At 39.1% G+C, this 23,357-nt stretch overlaps 1 protein-coding gene across 1 annotated transcript in view; it reads right to left on the reverse strand.

Annotated features, from left to right (window-relative positions):
* Nucleotides 1-23,357, reverse strand: part of CENPC (centromere protein C) — a 94,961-nt gene that overhangs the window by 37,232 nt on the left and 34,372 nt on the right. The window contains exons 9-10 of the mRNA XM_010848899.1: nt 7,889-8,080; nt 3,655-3,919 (exon numbers count right to left, since the gene is read on the reverse strand). Of these exons, the coding sequence (XP_010847201.1) occupies nt 3,655-3,919; nt 7,889-8,080 (457 nt within the window). The remainder of the gene's footprint in view (nt 1-3,654; nt 3,920-7,888; nt 8,081-23,357) is intronic.

Here is a 23,357-nt window from a genome sequence, read left to right on the forward strand (position 1 = left end):
TGGCAATACGGAGTTCATGGTCTGAGCCACAGTCAGCTCCTGGTCTTGTTTTTGCTGACTGAATAGAGCTTCTCCATCTTTGGCTGCAAAGAATATAATCAATCTGATTTCGGTGCTGACCATCTGATGATCTCCATGCATAGAGTCTTCTCTTGTGTTGTTGGAAGAGGGTGTTTGTTATGACCAGTGCATTTTCTTGGCAAAACTCTATTAGTCTTTGCCCTGCTTCATTCCGTATTCCAAGGCCAAATTTCCCTGTTACTCCAGGTGTTTCTTGACTTCCGACTTTTGCATTCCAGTCCCCTATAATGAAAAGGACATCTGTTTTGGGTGTTAGTTCTAAAAGGTCTTGTAGGTCTTCATAGAACCGTTCAACTTCAGCTTCTTCAGCGTTACTGGTTGGGGCATAGACTTGGATTACTGTTATATTGAATAGTTTGCCTTGGAAACGAACAGAGATCATTCTGTCGTTTTTGAGATTGCATCCAAGTACTGCATTTCGGACTCTTCTGTTGACCGTGATGGCTACTCATTTCTTCTGAGGGATTCCTGCCCACAGTAGTAGATATAATGGTCATCTGAGTTAAATTCACCCATTCCAGTTCATTTCAGTTCGCTGATTCCTAGAATGTTGACATTCTCTCTTGCCACCTCTTGTTTGACCACTTCCAATTTGCCTTGATTCATGGACCTAACATTCCAGGTTCCTATGCAATATTGCTCTTTACATCATTGAACCTTGTTTCTATCACCAGTCACATCCACAGCTGGGTATTGTTTTTGCTTTGGCTCCATCCCTTCATTCTTTCTGGAGTTATTTGTCCACTGATCTCCAGTAGCATATTGGGTACCTAGTGACCTGGGGAGTTTCTCTTTCAGTATCCTATCATTTTGCCTTTTCATACTGTTCATGGGTTCTCAAGGCAAGAATACTGAAGTGGTTTGCCATTCCCTTCTCCAGTGGACCACATTCTGTCAGATCTCTCCACCATGACCTGCCCATCTTGGGTTGCCCCATGGGCATGGCTTAGTTTCATTGAGTTAGACAAGGCTGTGGTCCTAGTGTGATTAGACTGACTAGTTTTCTGTGAGTATGGTTTCAGTGTGTCTGCCCTCTGATGCCCTCTTGCAACACCTACCGTCTTAATTGGGTTTCTCTTACGCTGGGCGTGGGGTATCTCTCTTCACGGCTGCTCCAGCAAAGCACAGCCATTGCTCCTTACTTTGGACGAGGGGTATCTCCTCACTGCCGCCCTTCCTGACCTTCAACGTGGGATAGCTCCTCTAGGCCCTCCTGCCTCCCTCGGCACCCAGGCCCCCAGGTGGTAAAGTTGACAGGCGACGAATTTGCTTCTGCGCCATCTTCTGTTGGATGCTGTCTGGCCAGTGGTTGGCCAGGGGCGGCGGGCGGGAGGAGCTACCCCACGCCCCCATGCCTGAGGCCAGGGGCAGTGGCCGGGAGGACCAACCCCATGTCCGAGATAGGGATACTAGATCAAATTCAGAAACTCAACATAAAGACTTTACTTTTATACCTTAGTATTTCTCTCAACCTGTAACTAAGGCTTATCTGCTTTGTTTAATAAAACAGTGATTTATTTACACATTCAAGTAAAAACTGGGCTAATAAAATACCTAGGTACACTTATTTATCATAAGTGTACCTTCTTTACATGTAAAAATAGAGCTAATACCTATCCTCTCAACCTCTCAAGATTCTTAACAAAAACCAAATGATTTAAAGAATGTTGCTGCTAAGTCGCTTCAGTCGTGTCCAACTCTGTGCGACCCCATAGACAGCAGCCGACCAGACTCCCCCGTCCCTGGGATCCTCCAGGCAAGAATACTAGAGTGGGTTGTCATTTCCTTCTCCAATGCATGAAAGTGAAAAGTGAAAGTGAAGTCGCTCAGCCGTGTCTGACTCCACCAGGCTCCTCTGTCCATGGGATTTGCCAGGCAAGATTACTGGAGTGGGTTGCCATTGCCTTCTTCCGATACAAAGAATAAGTTACTCTAAATATGAAGTCTGACATAAGACAGAGGGAGCACTGCAAATCATTGGGGGTAAACGTACAACACAGTGAACTATTTATAGATAGTATGCACCATGTCATATAGTAATGTATTTTAGAGTATTCTAATCATGTATTCACTACATCCCCAGCACCTGCAATTTCTCATACATAATATGCATTAAGTATTTTTTAAATGAATGAATAAGCAAATGCTATATCAAAAAGCAAAAATGCCTAAGAGCAGTATTTACTAGGTTGTCAGGACTGATGAGAATTCATTGAAAGCATCTAGTGAACACTTGATAATAATAAGCACTAAAATATGTTAAATATTACCATCTTTATTGGGAAAGGAATTAATGCATTCCCAATTACAAAAATTATATTAATCTCACTTAAAAGAAAGCAACTTGGACTTCCCTAGTGGTCCAGTGATTAAGAATCAGTCTGCCAAAGCAGGGGACATAGGTTCAATCCCTGATCTGGCAAGATTCCACATGATGCAGGACAACTAAGACCTTGCACCAGAACTACTGAGCCTGCGTTGTAGAACCCGAAAGCCACAACTACTGAAGCCTGCTCATCCTAGACGAGGTGTTCTGCAACAAGAGAAGCCACCACAATGAGACATGTGTGCACGGCAACTAGAGAGTAGTTGTCCCTGTTTGCCGCAACTAGAAAAAGCCCACACACAGAGCTAAGACCCACCACAGCCAAAAATTAATTAATTAATTAAAGAAAATTAAAAAGAAAGCAACTCAAATGATACACTCAAAAACAAGATGGGGACTTCCCTGGTGGTCCAGTGGTTAAGAATCCAACTTGCAATGCAGGGGACATGGGTTCAATCCCTGGTTGCAGCACTAATATCCCACATCTTGCAGAGTAACTAAGCCAAAGCACCATAACTACTGAGCCCACATGCCACACCTAGAAAGTCTGTACACCACAACTTTGATGTAAAGAAGATATGACAAAACACGCCCTGTGCCACAACTAAGACCCAATGCAGCCAAATAAATAAATCTTTAAAAAAATTTAATGATCAAGATGATAAGTTTTATGTTTTTATCACAATTTAAAAAAAGGGATTGTAAGCTGACAATGGCACCCCACTCCAGTACTCTTGCCTGGAAACTCCCATGGGTGGAGGAACCTGGTAGGCTGCAGTCCATGGGGTCGCTAAGAGTCTGACACAACTAAGCGACTTCACTTTCATGTTTCACTTTCATGCATTGGAGAAGGAAATGGCAACCCACTCCAGTGTTCTTGCCTGGAGAATCCCAGGGATGGGGGAGCCTGATGGGTTGCCGTCTCTGGGGTTGCACAGAGTCGGACACGACTGAAGTGACTTAGCAGCAGTAGCAGCAGCAGCTGACAATAACACCTACCTTATTAAATTTATCATCATACCTCATGTGCTATGTATTATTCCCCATTTTAATATGAGTAAACAAATTCAGAGTACTATTTAGCCTCCGGGGTCACCCAGCTAATGGCACACCATGGATTTACTACCAGGTCTGTCAGACTGTAGACTCCTTTATGTTAATACTGCTTTCTATAAATGATTAAATAACAGAGACATTTATTAAGTGTTGAACAAAAATAATTACTTTGTACATATAAGAGACATTACCCAGAAGGATTAGGATTTTTCTTCTTAGCCAGGTCTGCTTCATTGCTTCCCAATGACTCATTCTGGGAACCACCAGAATCTTTAGCACATGAAACCTTCTGTGCTTCTGAGCTGCCTTCATTAGCTCTCTTCTGCTTTTTATATGGAACAGCTTTTTTTCCAATATTCTTAGATGACTGCTTTGTTTTTTCAGCAGGTGGTTTTTGTCTACTGTTATGATACACTGACAGTTCATTTCTTACTGAAGAATTACTAGAAAAAGAACCTACAGGATTAAATGATAACGTAAAGTGAGCATACGTTTGATTATCTGGCTCACAACAATATCAGTATTATTTATATTTTTCATATAAACATATACATGCACCCCAATCTCATAGTAATCTACATTTGTTTTCAAGTTAAATTCATAAACTATTCAGCTCTTCACTTTATAGATTGTTGTTGTTGTTGTTAGTCTCTAAGTCATGCCTGACTCTTCCCAAGATCAGGGTCTTTTCCAGTGAGTTGGCTCTTTGCACCAGGTGGCCTAGCATCAATGAATATTTGAGGTTGATTTCCTTTAGAACTGACAGGCCTGATCTGCTTGCAATTTACAGATACATGGACCAAATCTTTTAAAACGATCACAAATTTTCAAAACCATCCTCTTTGGCTCTTCCCACTATAATAACATCCTGGTATTTCCCCAAGGTCCCAGTTTCATCTTCTCACTCTCTGTGTACTTTTTTTGAAGGATCTATCTATACAGAACTTTAATTACTATCTATATTCTGATATAATTATTATCTACATGCTAATATCTATAATATTGACCTACCACTCTCCCCCAAATCTGCCACTCTAGTTTTATTTCCTATCTTAATGAAAAGTGTCACTACCTCAGATATATAAATCATCTGAGTCTCCTGCCCCCAACCACAAGCAATCCTAAATCCTATCACTTACTTTCTTTTGAATTGAAGTTGCTCAGCCATGTCCAATTCTTGTCACCCCATGGACTATAGCCCACCAGGTTCTTTCAGCCATGGGATTTTCCAGGCAAGAATACTGGAGTGGCTTGCCATTTCCTTCTCCAGGGGATCTTCCCAACCCAGGGATCGAACCTGGGTCTCCAACATTGAAGGGAGATTCTTTACCGCTGGGCCACAAGGGAAGAATGCTTCTCAAATCCTTTTCTTTTAAGCTCTGCTGCTTGTCATTAGCAGGGACCTTTATCATTTCTTATCTGGATCCTTAAAACAGCCTCTAAACTGATATCCTTTCTCTACCCTTGCCATTCTTCAATCCATCCTTTACACTGTTTTAAGAATCATCCTTAGAAAACATAAGTTGAACCACTACAATCTGGTTAAAATTTTTTAGTGATTACCCATAGTTTAAGGATTAAGTTCAAATATGTTTGAGTCAAAGTGAGTGAAAAGTTGCTCAGTCGTGTTGGACTCTTTGTGACCCTATGGACTGTAGCCCACCAGGCTCCCTCCATCCATGGAATTTTCTAGGCAAGAGTACTGGAGCGGGTTGCCATTTCCTTCTCCAGGGGATCATCCTGACCTGGGGATCAAACCGGGGTCTCCCGCATTGTGGTCAGATGCTTTACTGTCTGAGCCATCAGGGAATCCCCAAATATGTTTAATTCTAATTTATTACTACATCTAAGTGCTTTTTCATTAAGCGTAACTCAACACTCTTCTCCAAACAGACAAATCAAAAAAGGCAGCAGTACTGAACTATTTTCATTCTTCCAAAGCACTGATCTCAAATAGTAGCCCAGCATCACCTGGGAATCTGTTTGAAATGCAAATTCTCAGGCCTTAGCTCAGACCTACTAAATCAAAATTTTCAGAGTAAGATCCTGTAATTTATGTTTTAACAACTCCCCTAGGTAATTTTGACAAAACAATTTTAAAAGGTTAAACTCTCAGTACCAGATCTCTACACATACTTCTGCTTCAAACATTCCATCCTCTTTCCTCACCACAGCCAATCACTTAGCTTGCTCCTAATCATCCCATCTTCAGGAAGCCTTCCCTACACCCCAAGGCTAAATTAAGCAGCTCCTTCTCAGTCCTTTGATAATGTTTATCATACATCTTGATACATGCGAAGAGCCAACTCACTGGAAAAGACCCTGATGCTGTGAAAGAGGGCAGGAGGAGAAGGGGACAGAGGATGAAATGGTTGGATGGCATCATCAACTCAATAGACAGAAGTCTGAGCAAACTCTGGGAGACAGGGAAGGACAGGGAAGCCTGGTGTGCTGCAGTCCAGGGGGTCACAAAGAGTCAGACACGAATGAGCGACTGAACAACATACAGCTCATTGTTTATTTACCACTCTCTTCCAGCAGAATGACAATCATTTAGACCAAGACCTATCTTTATATTCCTAATGTCTAACAGCAGGGGCAGGATTGTGGTAAAGCAAGAGTAGCCTAGGGTGGTAGATAATTTTTCCCAGTTTTATTGACACACAACTGACAGATATCAGTTATATATCAATATATAACTGACATATATCATAACTGACCATGCAAGTTTAAGGTGCAAAACACAATAATCTTACATAGCATATATTGCAAAATAATTATCAGAGGGTACATCTTAAAAATTCTCATAAAGAAAAAAATAAAAATTCTAACTAGGGTGTAAAATTTAAGAAGGTGTTTACTCCAAGTTGAGCTTCCCTGATAGGTCAGTTGGTAAAGAATCTGCAATACAGGACACCTGGGTTCATTCCCAGGGTTGGGAAGATCCCCTGGAGAAGGGAAAGGCTACCCACTCCAGTATTCTGGCCTGGAGAATTCCATGGACTGTATAGTCCATAGGGTCACAAAGTGTCTGACACAACTGAGCAACTTTGACTTCACTTTACTCCAAGTCAGTCACACAGCCCTAAGATCAAGGGTCTTCTTAAATTTCCCATTCTAGGTTGCTCATTTGCCTGGCCCAGCCTAACACCATGGGCACACAATAAATGTTTCTTGCGTGAACTACAGGCTGATCAAGAGTAAAGAAATATGGGTTCTGTTGTTTCAAATCCTAGCACAAAGGTCTCTGACCTTAAGGGGAACGTATGCTGCTTTTCTATGCTTCAGACTTAGTTTGTTCTTCCATCAGATGAAGGAATTTGGACCAGGTGATCTGTAAGCATTCCTCCACTTTTGTGACCACCTACTTGATCCCAGCATGTCTCAGGACTAATACATGTTTCAAGTCTTTTTTGGTAAATTATGGAGCTCAAGCATGCTTATCCCAGCTTTGTAAGATTTGTATTAATCCATATAATTACACATTCATTTACCATAGTACAGTTTCCAGCAACCTGAGGCAAAAAGATGAGTTCTCCAAAGCAGTAACAGTAGTATTTAACATTTTAATACTAAATATATGCCATTTAATACTTATAACTTAATGAGATAGAAGTAATGGTAGTCATATTTTAAAGAGTAAGAAACTAAACAAAGTAATCTACTCAAAGTTTACCTTCAACATTTATCCTCCCACCATCAACCCGACCAACCTACTTCTAAGTGTTGCCACGTACTCTGCCTTTACCTTTTCACATGATAATGTCCTTGTTTCAATCTAGAGCTAACCCTTTTATTCCAGGGTAGTCCAGACACATTCCTTGCCTACACAAGGACTGTGATCCAGTACCTTTCTACACGGTCATTTTAAAGAGCAGATGAGCTGATCTACTATCTTGCATATTAAAAAAGAGAGAGAGACCTTCTCTTGACCCCACATCTGCCATATCCCTTTTACTGTCTCTTTGGTCTCACTTCCAAACTCCCTTGAACCTACCTCAATCAGAGACATTTGGTCTCATCATTCTACAAAAATCAATTTTATCAAGGTGATAACAACCTCCATGTTGTCAAAATCACACTGTCAATTCTTAGCTCTCATCTAATTTATGCCATGAGCAGTATTTAAAATAGTTCCTCACCTCATCCAATATATCTATACTGCTGGTCTTCCTTCTATAGAATGTAAGTCATATAACAGCAGCAATTTTTCATTTTTGGTTTTATTTTTCCACAGTTGTATCCCTATACCTAGAATACTGTATATGATAAAGCTTCATGAATATTTTTATAATTAATTGATTTAATATTTCTATTGATGATCCAATTTAATTTTTTCCTCATGAGATTTTTCTCAAGCAAACAGGAATATAAATCAAACACAGAGCCTCTGTAGAATGAGTATGATTTAAATAAAATACTTACTCTGCTCTGATTTTACTACCCACCAATTAGATGGGCGTCTAGAAATTCTTCGACTTCTTGTGACAGTTGAAGTTAATTCTTCAGGTTCAATTTTGTTCTTCCTGGATCCACTTGAAAAATGCTTCTTTTTGCATTCCTTATCTTTTTTCTGATTCTTTTTATGAGGAACATTGGTGCTACCTTTCTTGCTTCCTAAAATAAAGAATAAAAATAAAAATCTACTGAACCAAAGAATATTCAGAAAACCACAGCCAATTAAAAAAACAAACAAACAAAAAAGACCTCTCAATTATAGAAACTTCTTAAATTTATCCTATGGACTTCTTTTTTCTTCTATTTTTTTAAAAGTCACACATTCTCAAAATCTACAACTTCCTCTCAGCTAAATGCAAACTTTGCACATTGCTTGATAAGCAACTCCTGAGTCAAAAAGAAAAGTATGGTATGTAAAGGAAAAATGAAATATATGACTCCTTCCACTACTTAAGAAAGTCCCACGTAAGAAAAGGTTAACCACTGCTTTTCTGTTTTAAAATAATTCATGACTTTAGTCAATCTAATTTATGGAAGAGAATACTTAAAGGAAGTTATCAATAAAGATATATTTCCTTCCTGAAGGGAAAAAGAACATATCTTTGAAAAGAATTTAAAGAGGAAAAAGAATTTAAAACAGGAATGAATACGGAAAGCAACAAAAAGTTAAAGGTGTCAATAGTAGTTTCATTTTACTACAAAAGCAGGTAGAGAAGAAAAGATCTAACAAAAGGGACAGATGCATTCTAGTTTTGTTTTTGAGACTGACAACCAGGAAGAAGGGGAAATGAGAAATACAGGCTATTTTAATACAAACATTGCATCTATAATAAAATGTGTACAACCACCAACATGAGTTTAACAATGGAAAAATTTTTTTTCAGAAAGAGAATTAAAACATTAGATGTTATATAATGAAAAATTTTCTTGACCACCAAGTCAATCAAGAAACCTGCATTTTTAAATTTCTGACACAAATACTTCTATGAGATCCAAAGAAATTAAAATCATTATCAAGTAGGAAACTCATATAGTAAATAAACTGCATAAAAGTATATAAGATCAGGGGGAGTGGCCAGATGGCAGAATAGGAAGATCCTGAGCTCACCTCCTCCCACAGGCATACTAAAATTACAACTACTATTTACAGAGCAAATATTGATGAGAACAATTTGAAGGCTAGCAGAAAAGACCATCTACAACTAAAGACATAAAGAGCCACAAGACAGGTAGGAAAGGCAGAGATAAGAGACAATCAAGACCCAGGGTGGGAAACATACACACAGAAGAATAATTACAGTTGCATGGTTCTCCTCAGGGAGCCACACAGGTCTGAGTCCCACACTGGGCTCCCCTGCTTAGGGTTCCTGCACCAGTAGACAAGCCCCCCTAAAGTTTGACTTTGAAGGCTAGTGAGGCTTACTTTCAGGAGAATCTGAGGGCTATAGCAAATACAGATGCCACTCTTAATAGGCAAAGGCAATGTAATTAAAATGGCAAAATCTCCAACACTCCAAGGCTCAAGGCAGAAGCAGTAGTTTGGAAGGAGCCTGGGTCAGAACCATTTGCTGATCTCGGAGAGCCTCCCAGAGAGGCAGGTAGTAAGTGGGGCTCACTGGGGACCCAGATGCTGGTTGCAGTCATTGTTCTACCACAAGGACACTGCTGTCAGCAACCATGATTTTGGACTTTTGGAATCTTCCATCTAGCTTACTAGAGCTTCCCAGTGGTCAGTGGTAAAGAACCCGCTTGCCAATGCAGGAGTCGTGGTTTTGATCCCTGGGACAGAAAGATCGCCTGGAGAAGGAAATGGTAACCATTATTGGCAACTCCAGTATTCTTGCCTGAGAAATCCCATGGGCAGAGGAGCCTGAAGGGCTGTAGTCCATAGGCTCAAAAAACAGTCAGATATGACATGGCAACTATTAATAAAACAACAACATCTAGCTTACTAATACCAGAACCCCCTCCACCCACCGGTAGGTCAGCATCAGTCCTAGGACAACCCAGGCTAAGAAGCCAACCCAGTTGGGACCCAGCCCTACTTATGAGTGGGCCAGCATTAGCCTCTGGGCCTCTGGAACCCCACGACCAACCATCAGGACTCATCCTACCCACCATCAGTCTGACACCAGCTCCAGGAATCCCAGGGCCTTGTAGCCATAAATCCCAGGATCCAGCTCTGCCCATGCGTGAATTTACACCACCTCCAAAACACCCTGTACCTCACAGCCACTGGTATAAGGAACAGGTCCTGCCCACAAGCAGGCAACATCAGCCCCAGGCCACAGCCTTGCCCACCAGCAGGCCAACACTAGCTCCCAGACCCCAGGCACCACAACCAGCCACCCCAGGACCTGGCTGAGCCCACCAGCAGCAGCAGCCTTCACACTATGCAAGGCCAAAGAACTGAGTAGGGTACAAGCCTTCCTATCAGCACTTTAAGTCATCTTTATTACCTGTAGCATATAACACTGTTTGGTATAGAAGCTCTCAAAGAGACTCCAAAATAACAAGTTCAGCTTAAAGCCTATATTTCACTAGGCAATGATATTGATAAAACTGCTACCAAGCATGAGCAGTTTTAGATACTACCTAAATTTTGATACTTAAAATGTGGCTTACATCAACTACACTAGCATCACCCAGGATAGACTGTCTAGAACAACAGAATCTTGAGTCCCACCCCAGACCCACTAAAAATTTATTAATCAATATTTTAACAAGACCCTCAGTGAATTCAAATGCACATGCAAATATGAAAAACGCCATTCTAATTGCTTTAGTCATTCTCCCAGTTAAATCCGATTAGGAAGTAGAGGGATAGAGGATAAAATGAGTGAAATTCTGTCATGAAACCTTATAGCAACATCACTCTCTGATTCTATTTTCAGAAAGTTATAGGATTTGGCAATACTTTAAATTCAAAATGAAGAGAACTGATTGATACTGATAAAGAGAACTGATTTGTGCTTATAAAGAAGTAAAAGAAGACTATTTGCCTTAACTATATTGTTGTTGTTCAGTTGCTAAGTCATGTCCACCTCTTTGGGACCTCATGGGCTGCAGCACGCCAGGCTTCCTTGTCCTTCGATATCTCCTGGAGTTTGCTCAAACTCATGTCCATTGAGTCAGTAATGCCATTCAACTATCTCATACTCTGCCTCTCCTCTTGCCCTTAATCTTTGCCAGCATCAGGGTCTTTTACAATAAGCTGGCTACTGACATCAGGTAGCCAAAGTTTTAGAGCTTCAGCTTCAGAATCAGTCCCTCCAATGAATATTCAGGGCTGATTTCCTTTAAAACTGACTGGTTTGATCTCCTTGCTGTCCAAGGGACTCTCCAAGAATTTTTTCCAGCACCAGAGTTGAAAAGCATCAATTCTTTGGCACTTAGCTTCTTTATGGTCCAACTCACATCCATACATGACTACTGGAAAAACCATAGATTTGACTAGATGGACCCTTGTCAGCAAAGTGATGTCTCTGCTTTATAATACACTTAAAATATGATTAAAATTTGTCATAGCTTTTCTTCCAAGGAACAAGTGTCTTTTAATTCTGTGGCTCCACAGTGATTTGGGAGTCCAAGAAAATAACATCTGCCACTATTTCCACTTTTGCCCCATCTATTTGCCATGAAAGTGATGGCACTGGATGCCATGATCTTAGTTTATTGAATGTTGAGTTTTAAGCCAGGTTTTTCACTCTCCTCTTTCACCCTCATCAAGAGTTTCTTTAGTTCCTCTTCACTTTCTGCCATTAGAGCGGTATCATCTGCATATCTGAGGTTGTTGGTATTTCTCCCAGCAATATTGATTCTAGCTTGGGATTCATCTAGCTTGGCATTTTGCATGATGTACTCTGCACATAAGTTAAAAAAGTACACTGACAGTATACAATCTTGACCCACTCCTTTCCCAACTTGGAACCAGTCCAAGGCTCTAGATGTGGTTCTAACTGTTGTTTCTTGACCTGTATACAGGTTTCTCAGGTAGCAGGTAAGATGGTCTGGTATTCCCATCTCTTTAAGAATTTTCCATTTTGCTGTGATCCATACTAAGGCTTTAGTGTAGTCAATGAAGCAGATATTTTTTCTGGAACTCCCTTGATTTTTCTATGTTCCAATTTGTTGTACAGTTGATCAGTTGTGTCCGACTCTTTGCAACCCCATAGACTGCAGCATGCCAGACTTCCTAGTCTTTCACCATCTCCTGGAACTTGCTCAACTTTATGTCCATTGAGTCAGCAATGCCATCCAACCAACTCATCCTCTGTCATCCCCTCCTCCTCCTGCCTTCAATCTTTCCCAGCATCAGTCTTTTTCAGTGAGTTGGCTCTTCTCATCAGGTAGCCCAAGTACTGGAGCATCAGCTTCAGCATGAGTCCTTCCAATGAATATTCAGGGTTATTTCCTTAGGATATAATTTGATCTCCTGGCAGGCCAAGGGACTCTCAAGTCTTCAGCAGCACAGTTTGAAGGCATCAATTCTTCAGTGCTCAGCCTTTTTTATTGTTCATCTCTCACACTCATACATGACTACTGGAAAAACCATAGCTTTCATTATATGGACCTGGATGTTGGCAATTTATCTCTGGTTCTTCTGCCTTTACTAAATCCAGCTTGTGCAACAGAAGGTCTCGGATCACATACTGTTGAAGCCTAGCTTGAAGGATTTTGAGCATTACCTTGCTAGTATGTGCTGCTGCTGCTGCTGCTGAGTCGCTTCAGGTGTGTCCGACTCTGTGAGACCCCACAGACGGCAGCCCACCAGGCTCCCCCGTCCCTGGGATTCTCCAGGCAAGAACACTGGAGTGGGTTGCCATTTCCTTCTCCAATGTATGAACGTGAAAAGTGAAAGTGAAGTCGCTTAGTCATGTCCGACTCTTTGCAACCTCCTGGGCTAGTATGTGAAATGAGCACAATTCCATGGCAGTGTGAACATTCTTTGGTATTGCCTTTTCTTTGAGATTGGAATGAAATCTGATCTCTTCCAGTCCTGTGGCCATTGCTGATTTTCCAAATTTGATGGCATACTGAGTGCAGCACTTTATCATCATCATCTTTTAGCAACTAAAATAGCTCAGCTGGAATTCCATCACCTCCATTAGCTTTGTTCATAATAATGCTTCCTAAGGCCCACTTGACTTCACTTGACTCCACATTCCAAGATATCTGGCCCTAGGTGAGTGACCACACCATCATGGTTTTCCAGGTCATTGAGACCTTTTTTGTATAGTTCTTCTGTGTATTCTTGCCACCTCTTCTTAATCTCTTCTCCTTATGTTTGGTCCTTGCCACTTCTGTATTTACACTGTTCGGTAATTATACTGGATCAGGCACAAAAATTTTTATTAAAAAAAAAATAGAATCTACTGTACCAATATTGTGCTTAATAAGGGTATCAACCAATACTTTCAAGATGATGAGAACAGGAAACACTACAAGCTACCACAAAGCAAAAACTTGTAAATAAATAACATCTTTTAGGGAGTAGGTATAGAAAATAATAAAGAGTCAATTTACAAAACACCAAAGCAAGAATGAGAACTTTCAACATAGCTGCCACTATAAGTTTGAAAAATTATTTGCACAACAGCATGAATTTTCACTGATGAGCATAATTTTCCAGCACCCAAGATTTCATCCACGTCTCTCTTCTCTAACTCCTTTTATTTATGTCTTTCCTTCTTGTTTTTCCCTTATGCGTCTCAAAAATACCCTCAGGAACTGCTTCAATAAATGAGAGGTGCTCATGATGACAGAGATTACTGTCCAATTTCATTGAACTGATTCAAAAAAAGAAAAAACACCAATGTGAACAATGATTTAAAGCAAAAGAATATGAAGAGGAAAATGCTACCATCAAAGATTTATTCAGACAATGATACAAAAAAAAAAAAAAATCACACAAAGTAAAAAAGAAACCAATTAAGAACACCATTTTGGAATCCACCTCCAGATCAATAAAGATTAGAGAATGAATGCAATAAAAAGGAACGTATATAGAACATTAAGCTGATATATGAAACATCTGGTAATATGAAAAGAGGTGACTTAGAACTGTGGGGACACAAGTCATAAGCAGGGCAATAGCTAGGGAAAAAATGTGACTACTGTAGAAAATTTTGTATATTTACATGTACAGGAATAGGATTCTGAAGATGGGGCATGTTCAGATAAACACAGCAAGAGTATTCATCCAAAATAGAGAAATATTTCTGTCACTGCTGATAATATATTCCAGTGAGGCACAGAAATGATACAGCAAAGTGGTTTTAGGAACAGGAAAGATATAGATCCTATTCTTCTGGAGTTTTCAGTCCAGACTCTAGAGTACAAGACAAATTCAGCATTTTCTTATTATGTTTGAAAATGAAGAGTGCTTTGGAGCAGATGTAGGAACATACAGGGTGAGTGATAATAATCAGGAAAGTAATATTTAAACTTAGTATACAGCTAGGTAGGGAACCCAGAGTATATTTTATTTTCTAAGTAAAAGGAAGAGCATACAAAAAGGCCCACAGCTCAGAAAGTGGTCTGTTCATGAAACTGGAAAAAACTCATTATAAATCAGCCCAGGAGACAAATGGGAGAGGAAAGAAAAGCAAGGGTATGTGCATAAAATGCTAAAATAATCTAGGAGATTAATGTAACTTGGCCAAGGGGTGTAGCAGCAGCAAGGAAGGGAAATAATAGATTCAAAAGCTACTAAGGAAGAAGTCAAAAGACTTACTGACTTTATACAGTATGCCAGGTAAAGGAAACAGGAGTTAAAGATGAATCAGATTTCTTTCTTATTATGACTCTGTTTATGAAGATACTGAAAACTGGCAGAGGAAGAAGTTGGGAGGAATTTAGTTCTCAATATGTTTGAGAAGTCTGTGGGACAACAAAAGTAGAAAAGTTAATTGGCTCAATCCAAGTCATCAGTTTAGGCATTACAATTATGTCAAGTGCCTTGTGAATCAAAGGAAAATTATTTTCAGAATTAGAATTATCTCCATATTTTTAGTCTTTGAAAACGATATGGTTGGTAGAATAATGACTTCCTAAAGATTCACCTGCCCTAATCACAAAATCTGTGAAAATGTTACATTACATAGCAAGAAAGTTTAGAGACGTGATTAAGGTAATAAACCTTAAAATAAGGAGATTATCCTGAATTATCCCAGTTGGCTGACTCCAATTAAAATGAGAAGGCTAGCATTGCTGGTTTTGAGACTGTAAGAGGACAGCCATAATTTAAGGAATGCAGGCGATTTCAGGAAGGTACAAAAAGCAAGGAAATAGATCCTCTTCTAGAACAACCAAAAAGGGACAAAAACCTTGTAAACACCTGGATTTTGACCCAGTAAAATCCATTTCAGACTCCTGACTCACAGAATGGGAAGATAATATGCGCTGTTTTAAACCACTAAGTACGCAGTAAGTTGCTATGAGAGCAAAAGAAAATTAATGCACAATGCTATATTAATTAACCAATCTAGATAAATACAAGTTTTATATACATTAAAACTAGTGTACAAAATATAGCAGGTACTCAATACAGGTTTAACATTTTTAACTTTTTTTTTAAGAGTATCGTGCAAGTACACTTTCTTGATGCAACGTTTTTCACTAAGAAATTATAAATATGCATCTTTCAAATTTTGTGAATTCATATTCTACTAGTTTTAAGAAATATGCTTTCTTGTAATGTTAACTATCATCCTCAGTTTAGTCAGATTCTCCGTATAGTGTTTTCTTAAAATGACCAAATGCTGATTAGAAACTGAAGGAAACAAAAAAATAAAGAATAATTCCAATAAAAACGGTATGGTACATGTCTAACATTTATAAGACATCCATTAAATAGGTCATTTTCCTTCTACTGTAAGCAGAACTTGTCAAATATGCAAAGGCATATATAGGCAAAACTGAAGTCTGACAACTATTATTTCAGGTAATATAAAGTCTATGTTATAGACAATATAAAAAGAAAGCTAAAATAACTGAGTGTATGCATGAGCTTAGTCGTGTCCAACTCTTTGCAACCCCATGGACTGTAACTCACCAGGCTTCTCTGTCCATGGGATTTCCCAGGTAAGAATACTGGAGTGGTTTGTCATGCCCTCCTCCAGGGGATCTTCCTGGCCCAGGGATGGAACCCTTGTCTCCTGCACTGCCAGGCGTCTTTACCACTGAGCTACCAGTGATAACTATATTAAAGAGGATTTTTTTTTAAAAGATTAGCATAAATATTGAGCTTTTAATATACTCTCTCTTTCCTCTATACTAGCAATAGAGTACAGAAAATTCAGGCACAAAACAATTCCACTTAAGCATTAAAAATTTTCACCTTTTCAAAACTTTTTGATGTAACAAAAAATATGGGCTCTAGGTTGAGACAGATCTTAAGATTAATATTTAACTTCTTTTGAGTGTTATCTCTTATTGGATAGGATTGTCAAGGATTAAGCTGTATTTCACACATATAAAGTGCAAATAAATCTGGTGAGTGTTTTCTAGTCCATTAACTATTCTGGACAAAGTTCTTTCTGTAAGAAATACCTTTTCTATTATGGAAAATGTGATACACTTTATCCATTTATAACCAAAACTCTTCAAAAAAGCAGGCACAAAGGGAACATACCTCAGCATAATAAAGGCCATATATGACACATATGACAAAGCCACAGGTAACATCATACTCAACAGTGAAAAGCTAAAAACATTCTCTAAGACCAGGAATGGTGAAAAGCTAAAAACATTTCCTCTAAGACCAACTCTCACCACTTTTATTCAACAGTTTTGGAAGTCTTAGCCACAGCAATCAGAGAAGGAAAAGAAACAAAAGAAGTCCAAACTGGAAAGGAAGAAATAAAACTGTCACTGTCTGCAGATGACAAGATACTATTATGGTGGTACAAAAGTAACTGCGGTTTTTGCACTGTTGAAATTTGCTATTTGATATTAGAATATAGTCTTAAATAAACATATTTATGTTATATATCATTTTAATGCACATTTCTATGTCTTTTTGCTAACGACTTATTACTAGTTGCTGATTATATTATTTAAATAGACTATGGAAATGATGTTAGACAAAAAGCAAATTCAAGCAATTTTCTTATTCAAGTTTAAAATGGGTTGCAAAGCACCAGAGACTACGCTCAACATCCACAACACATTTGGCTCAGGACCTGCTAATGAACATACAGTGTGATGGTGGCTCAAGAAGTCTAGCAAAGGAGATGAGAGTCTTGAAGATGAGGAACGCAGTGGCCAGACATCAGAAGCTGACAATGACCAACTGAGAGCAATCATTGAAGCTGATTCTCTTACAACTACACGAGAAGTTGCCGAAGAACTCAGTGTCGACTCTACGATCATTTGACATTTGAAGCAAATTGAAAAGATGCAAAAGCTCAATAAACAGATGCCTCATAAGCTGACTGAACATTTAAAAAAAAAAATCATGCTTTGAAGCGTCGTCTTCTCTTATTCTACACAATAATGAACCTTCTCGATCAGATTGTGACATGTGATGAAAAATAGATTTTCTACAACAACCAGCAACAAACAGCTCATTGGCTGGACCAGGAAGCTCCAAAGCACTTCCCAAAGTGAAACTTGTACCAAAAAAAAGATCACGGTCCATGTTTGGTAGTCTGCTGCCCATCTGATCCACTACAGCTTTCTGAAGCCTGACAAAATTGATACATCTGAGAAGTATGTTCAACAAATTGATGAGATGAACAGAAAACTGCAATGCCTGCTGCTGGCATTAGTTAACAGAAAGGGTCCAGTGCTTCTCTACAACAACGCTTGATCTCACGTTGCACAACTAACAATTCAAAAGTTGAATGAATTAGGCTACAAAGTTTTGCCTCATCTGCCAAATTCACCTGACCTCTTGCCAACCAAATATCACTTCTTCAAGCATCTCGACAACTTTTTGCAGGGAAAAAGCTTCCACAACAGGCAGGAGGAAGAAAATGCTTTCTAAGAGTTCATCAAATCCTGAAGCACTGATTTTTTTTTTTCTTTCTTGAAACACAGAATTTTATTTAGAAACCATTTAAAGTAGAAAAACCCCCTGTCAAGAAAGACCAGGTAGAAAATGGTTTCCCAATAAAATGGAATTTTAGGACAACAAAAGTCTAAAAGGCCAGGAAAGAGAAATAGCACCACTGTTATTTGAAAAATGGCTAGTTACTTGCATTTTTTGGCATTGTCATTCACTGAATCTGAGTTTTCCTCTGAATTCCACACAGAGTATGCACTACATGTAACAGTTTTATCATAAAACACCTGCTTGTTACACACATTTCAGGAAAAGCTACCACCAGAAACAAAAATCAATATAAATACAGGGACTAAACAATCTCAGCAGTGGGTGACACAAATTTGTAGAATTCTGCCAAATAAAGGAACTGAGGCAGCTGTGAGCAAAGTAAATGAGGGAGTTAAGGAATAAAATGTTTTAAATATTAATAATTAATTCAGACATGGTACTATATTTTCTGCAAAATAATGTTAACATTTGGTAACATGCTAGCATTCTTATCTTCAAAGAGATCAGTGCACTGGCAAAGTATTCTGATAAAAGCAGAGGGCTATGGATAACATGTACCAAAAACACCCAGTCTTACAGATCCCAAGAGAGCAGTGGCCTTCATTGATCACTCCCTTTGCCAGAGGTCCAGAAAGAACTTGCAGCATGATCAACTACCACTGAACTTTCACTCTAAGCAGCAAATTTTAAGGAGCCAAAGAGGAGTCCCCAGTGGGCAAAGGGAGCAGAGAAGAGAAACATGTTAAATGTAAACTTAAAAGAGAGTAAAACGGGACACAACCCTCATTCAAATCCCAGAGATGCAGGCAAGTCCCCAAAAGTAGATGTTAGGTTTAAAAACTGGACACATCTCATTTCCCCTCAACCCCCCTCCAAAAAAAAAAAAAACAATACACAGAATTATCAGGGATAACTGGAAAAATCACCAGAAAAATGCTCAATGAAAATCAAGCTCTTCAAACCAAACGCCTCAGGTCTGAAACACATCCTATACTCATCTAGGCAATAAAGCCTCTTGCCAAAGCATGGATTTTTAAGCTACAGGAATAAAACTTATTACTCACTGGCAAAAAAGAATTGACTGTAATGATTCCTATTTTGATTAATAAAGATGTGTTTGAGGCTTGCTGTAATGATTTCAAATTCAGTCCAAAAATGCGATTATGTTTGCACCAACCTAATACACATAGAAAATCCTAAAGATGCTACTGGAAAATTATGAGAAGTCTTCAGTGAAAAACAAAATTTGCGGGATACAAAATTAACATACAAATCTGCTACATTTCTATACACTAACAACAAAAGATTAGAAAGTGAAATTAAGGACAATCCCATTCACCACAGCATCAAATATAAAATACTTAAACCACTTAAGGAGGCAGAAGACCTGTACTCCAAAACTATAAGATGCTGACAAAAGAAATCAAAGATGGCACAAACAGATGGAAAGATATATCATGCTCTTGAAATGGAAAAATCAGATTTCTCACAATGACTATCATACCCAAGCAATCTACAGATTCAATACAATCCCTATTAAATCACCAATGGCATTTTTTGCAGAACTAGAACAAAAACACTTTAAATTTGCATGGAAACACAGAGGACTGTGACTAGGCAAAACAATCTTGAAAAAGAAAAACGAAGCTGGAGGAATCAGTTACCCTGACTTCAGACTATACTACAAAGCTACAGCAATCAAAACAGTATGGTACTGAAACAAAAACAGACATACAGACCAATGGATCGAGATAGAAATTCTAGAAATAAACCCATGCACGTATGGTCAATTAATGTACAACAAAGGAGACAAGAATATACAGTATAAAAAAAAAAGGCACTCTCTTGAATAAGTGGTGCTGGGAAAACTGGACAGCCACATGTAAAAGAATGAAATTAGAACTTTCTCTTTCTCTAACACTACACATAAAAATAAACTTAAAATAGATTACAGATCTAAATGTAAGACCAGATACTGTAAAACTGCTAGAGGAAAACACAGGCAGGACACTCTTTCACAAAAATTACAGCAGGATCTTTTTGGATTCACCTCCTAGGGTAATGAAAGTAAAAACAAAAATAAACATGACCTAATTAAACTTAAATGATTTTGCACAGTAAAAGGGAAGACATATACAAAATGAAAAAGACAACTCACAGAAGGGAAGGAAATATTTGCAAATGAAGTGACCAATAAGAGATTCGTTTCCAAAATATACAAATAGCTCATAGCTCAATATAAGAAAAAAACAAAAACACCCAAAAGAAAAATGGGTGTAAGATCTAAATAGACATTTCTCCAAGAAGACATACAGATGGCCAATAGACACATAAGAGGATGTTCAATATTGCTAATTATTTGAGAAATGCAAATCAAAACTACAAAAAAGTATCACCTCATACCAGTCAGAAGGGCCATCATCAAAGGTATACAAATAATAAATGATGGAGAGGAAGTAAAGGAAAAAGAACCCTCCTACACTGCTTCTGGGAATGTAAACTGGTGCACCCACTGTAGAGTACAATATGGTAGTTCCTTTAAAAACTAACAATAGGATAAGCCCTGTAACAGAGGGCTTTGCACAAGAAACAAGTGCACACAAACCCCACAATGCAGAGAGTGGGCAGGGGGAGCCAGAACAAGTTCCACACTAGCCCTGCAATGCAGCACGAGGGCCCCAGAAGCTGAGAGAAGTGCACACAAACCCCTCAATGCAGAGGGTGGACCAGAGAGCCAAGATAAGGGCACACAAGCCCTGTGAAGGAAAGGGCAAGCCAGGGGGCTAAAACAGGTGTGCAGAAGCCCAGCAACACAGAGGGAGGGCCTTGGGAACCAAGACGAGGGTACACAAGCCCCGTGACACAGAGGCTGGGCTCAGAGGGCTGAGGGAAGCCCACACAAGTCTCTGTGACGCAGAGGGCACAAGAAAAGATTCACGCAAGTGCCTACCTAGCAAGCTTTGGCCAGCAGTGCACGGCAGGACAGGAGAATGATCCCATAGATAAGCAGGGGGCTGGTGGAAGTGAAGATATCCTGAGTGCCTGCAGAAATAGACACGTCTAACACTTCCCTCATAGCTCAGTCGGTAAAGAATCTGCCTGCAGTGCAGGAGACCTGGGTTCTACCCCTGGGTCAGGAAACTCTCCTGGACGAGGAAATGGCTCCACTCCAGTATCCTTGCCTGGAAAATCCCATAAACAGAGGAGCCTGGTGGGCTGCAGTCCATGGAGTCGCAAAGAGTCAGGCATGACTGAGCAACTAACACACACACAACACTGCCAAAGCCAGAAGGACTGCCCAAAGGCATACTGAACCCATAGACGCTCCAAAACCTACTAATCTACACTGCACTGCCCTTCAGAGATGAGATCCGGTTCCATCAACCAGAACACAGGCACAAGCTCCCCTAACCAGGAAAACATCACAGGACACTAAGCCAATCCCATCCACAGGGGTAGACTCCATAACCAAACAGCACTACGACCTTGAGAACCTTTATTTTTCTTATAAATCACACTGTTTATTCCCCCTACATATTTCTACCTTCACATTAGCCTTCTGTGGTGCTATGGAGCTTTCCTCTTTACTTTTCTAGTCAAAAATAAATAAATAAATCATTTTAAGATTTTTTTTTCTCTTTTTCACCCTCTTTTTTAATGAGTTTTTTCATTTTGTTTTTTATATATTTAACTGCTTTTCCTATAGTTCTTACTGGCCATATCTATTTCTAAATATTCATATAAATCTTCTCCACATATGTCTATTGATCTTTGCTTTTCTGTTTTTTCTGTTGTTCTTTAACTCCTTTTCCACCCCCTCCTTTTCTCTTTTGCTTCCCTTCTCCTCTTTTTTTGTCTTTTTTCCTTCTCCCTGTTTTCCTTCACTCTTTCTTTTTTCACCAAGTAGGTGAAATTGCTGAGCTCTCTTTGTTATATTCCCCAGTTGGCCCTCTGCTCATGCAGTTTTCCAGAGTGAGCATTACCTAGTTCTGCTTTTAATTGGTTGATATCACTTTTGACTTTCCTTGTTCACCAACTCAATCTCCTATACTCTTTTCTTTAGAACACTGGTTGTAACTGTATGTGTGGAAGTACGTGTATATGTCCCATTATCTCTGTAATTACCTGCTTGATCCACTTGATCTTCTCCAACTAGAACACAGGCACAGGTCACCCCTAACAAGAAATCAACACAAAACCCCAACCAACACTTCCCTCTAAGGGCAGAAAACAAAAGGAAGAAGTTAATACAATCCTAAGGCCTGGGAAAAAGAGACCTCAGTGAAGCAAGTTAGAAAAATAAAATGGCAAAAAGACAGAGAATACAGCACAAATGAAACAGCAAGGCAGAAACGCACACCATCAAATAAAGAAGAAATAAGCAATCTCCTTGAAAGAGAATTCAAAATAATGATAGCAAAGATGCTCTCAAGACTTGAAAATAGAATGGAGAAAACACAAGAAACATTTAACACAGTTAATACAATCACCCAGGACATAGAAGTAAAGAATAAGCAAGTGGATGAATAACACAATTACTGAAATTAAAAATACCTTCCTCTAGAAGGAACCAATAGAATAACTGAGGCAGAGGAACGGATAAGTGAGCTAGAGGATAGAATGGTGCAAATAACTGCTGAAGTGCAAAATAAAGGGAAAGGCACGAAAAGAATTGAGGATATCATCAGAGACCTTTAGGACAATAGTAAACGCACCAATTTTCGAGTTACAGGGGTCACAGAAGAAGAAGAAATAAAAGAAGGCACTGAGAAAATTTTTGAAAAGGTTAAGTAACAGTTAAGTAGTATAACTTAAGTTATACTAAAGTTATATAAGTAGTAGTATAACTGCCTAACAAGCATAGTATGCAGTTAAGAAGTAAAATCAGACATGGACCAATGGACTGGTTCCAAATTGGGAAAGGAGTACATCAAAGCTGTTAATTGTCACCTTGCTTAGCTTATTTAAACAGAAAGCAAAAGAGGAACTTAGGAGCCTCTTGATGAAAATGAAAGAAGAGAGTGAAAAAGCTGACTTAAAATTCAACATTCAAAAAATGAAGATCATGTCATCTGGTCCCATCACTTCACAGTCCCATCACTTAATGGAAAATAAATGGGGAAACAATGGAAACAGTGACAGACTTTCTTTTCTTGGGCTCCAAAATCACTACAGGTGGTGACTGCAGCCATGAAATTAAAAGACACTTGCTCCTTGGAAGAAAAGCTATGACCAACCTAGACAGCATATTAAAAAGCTGAGACATTACTTTGCTGACAAAGGTCCATCTAGTCAAAGCCATGGTTTTTACAGTGGTCATGTATGGATGTGAGAACATAAAGAAAGCTGAGCACCAAAGAATTGATGCTTTTGAAC

The sequence above is a fragment of the Bison bison genome, unplaced genomic scaffold (genome assembly GCF_000754665.1).
Source record: "Bison bison bison isolate TAMUID 2011002044 unplaced genomic scaffold, Bison_UMD1.0 scf7180017864279, whole genome shotgun sequence".
Classification (NCBI taxonomy): Eukaryota; Metazoa; Chordata; class Mammalia; order Artiodactyla; family Bovidae; genus Bison; species Bison bison.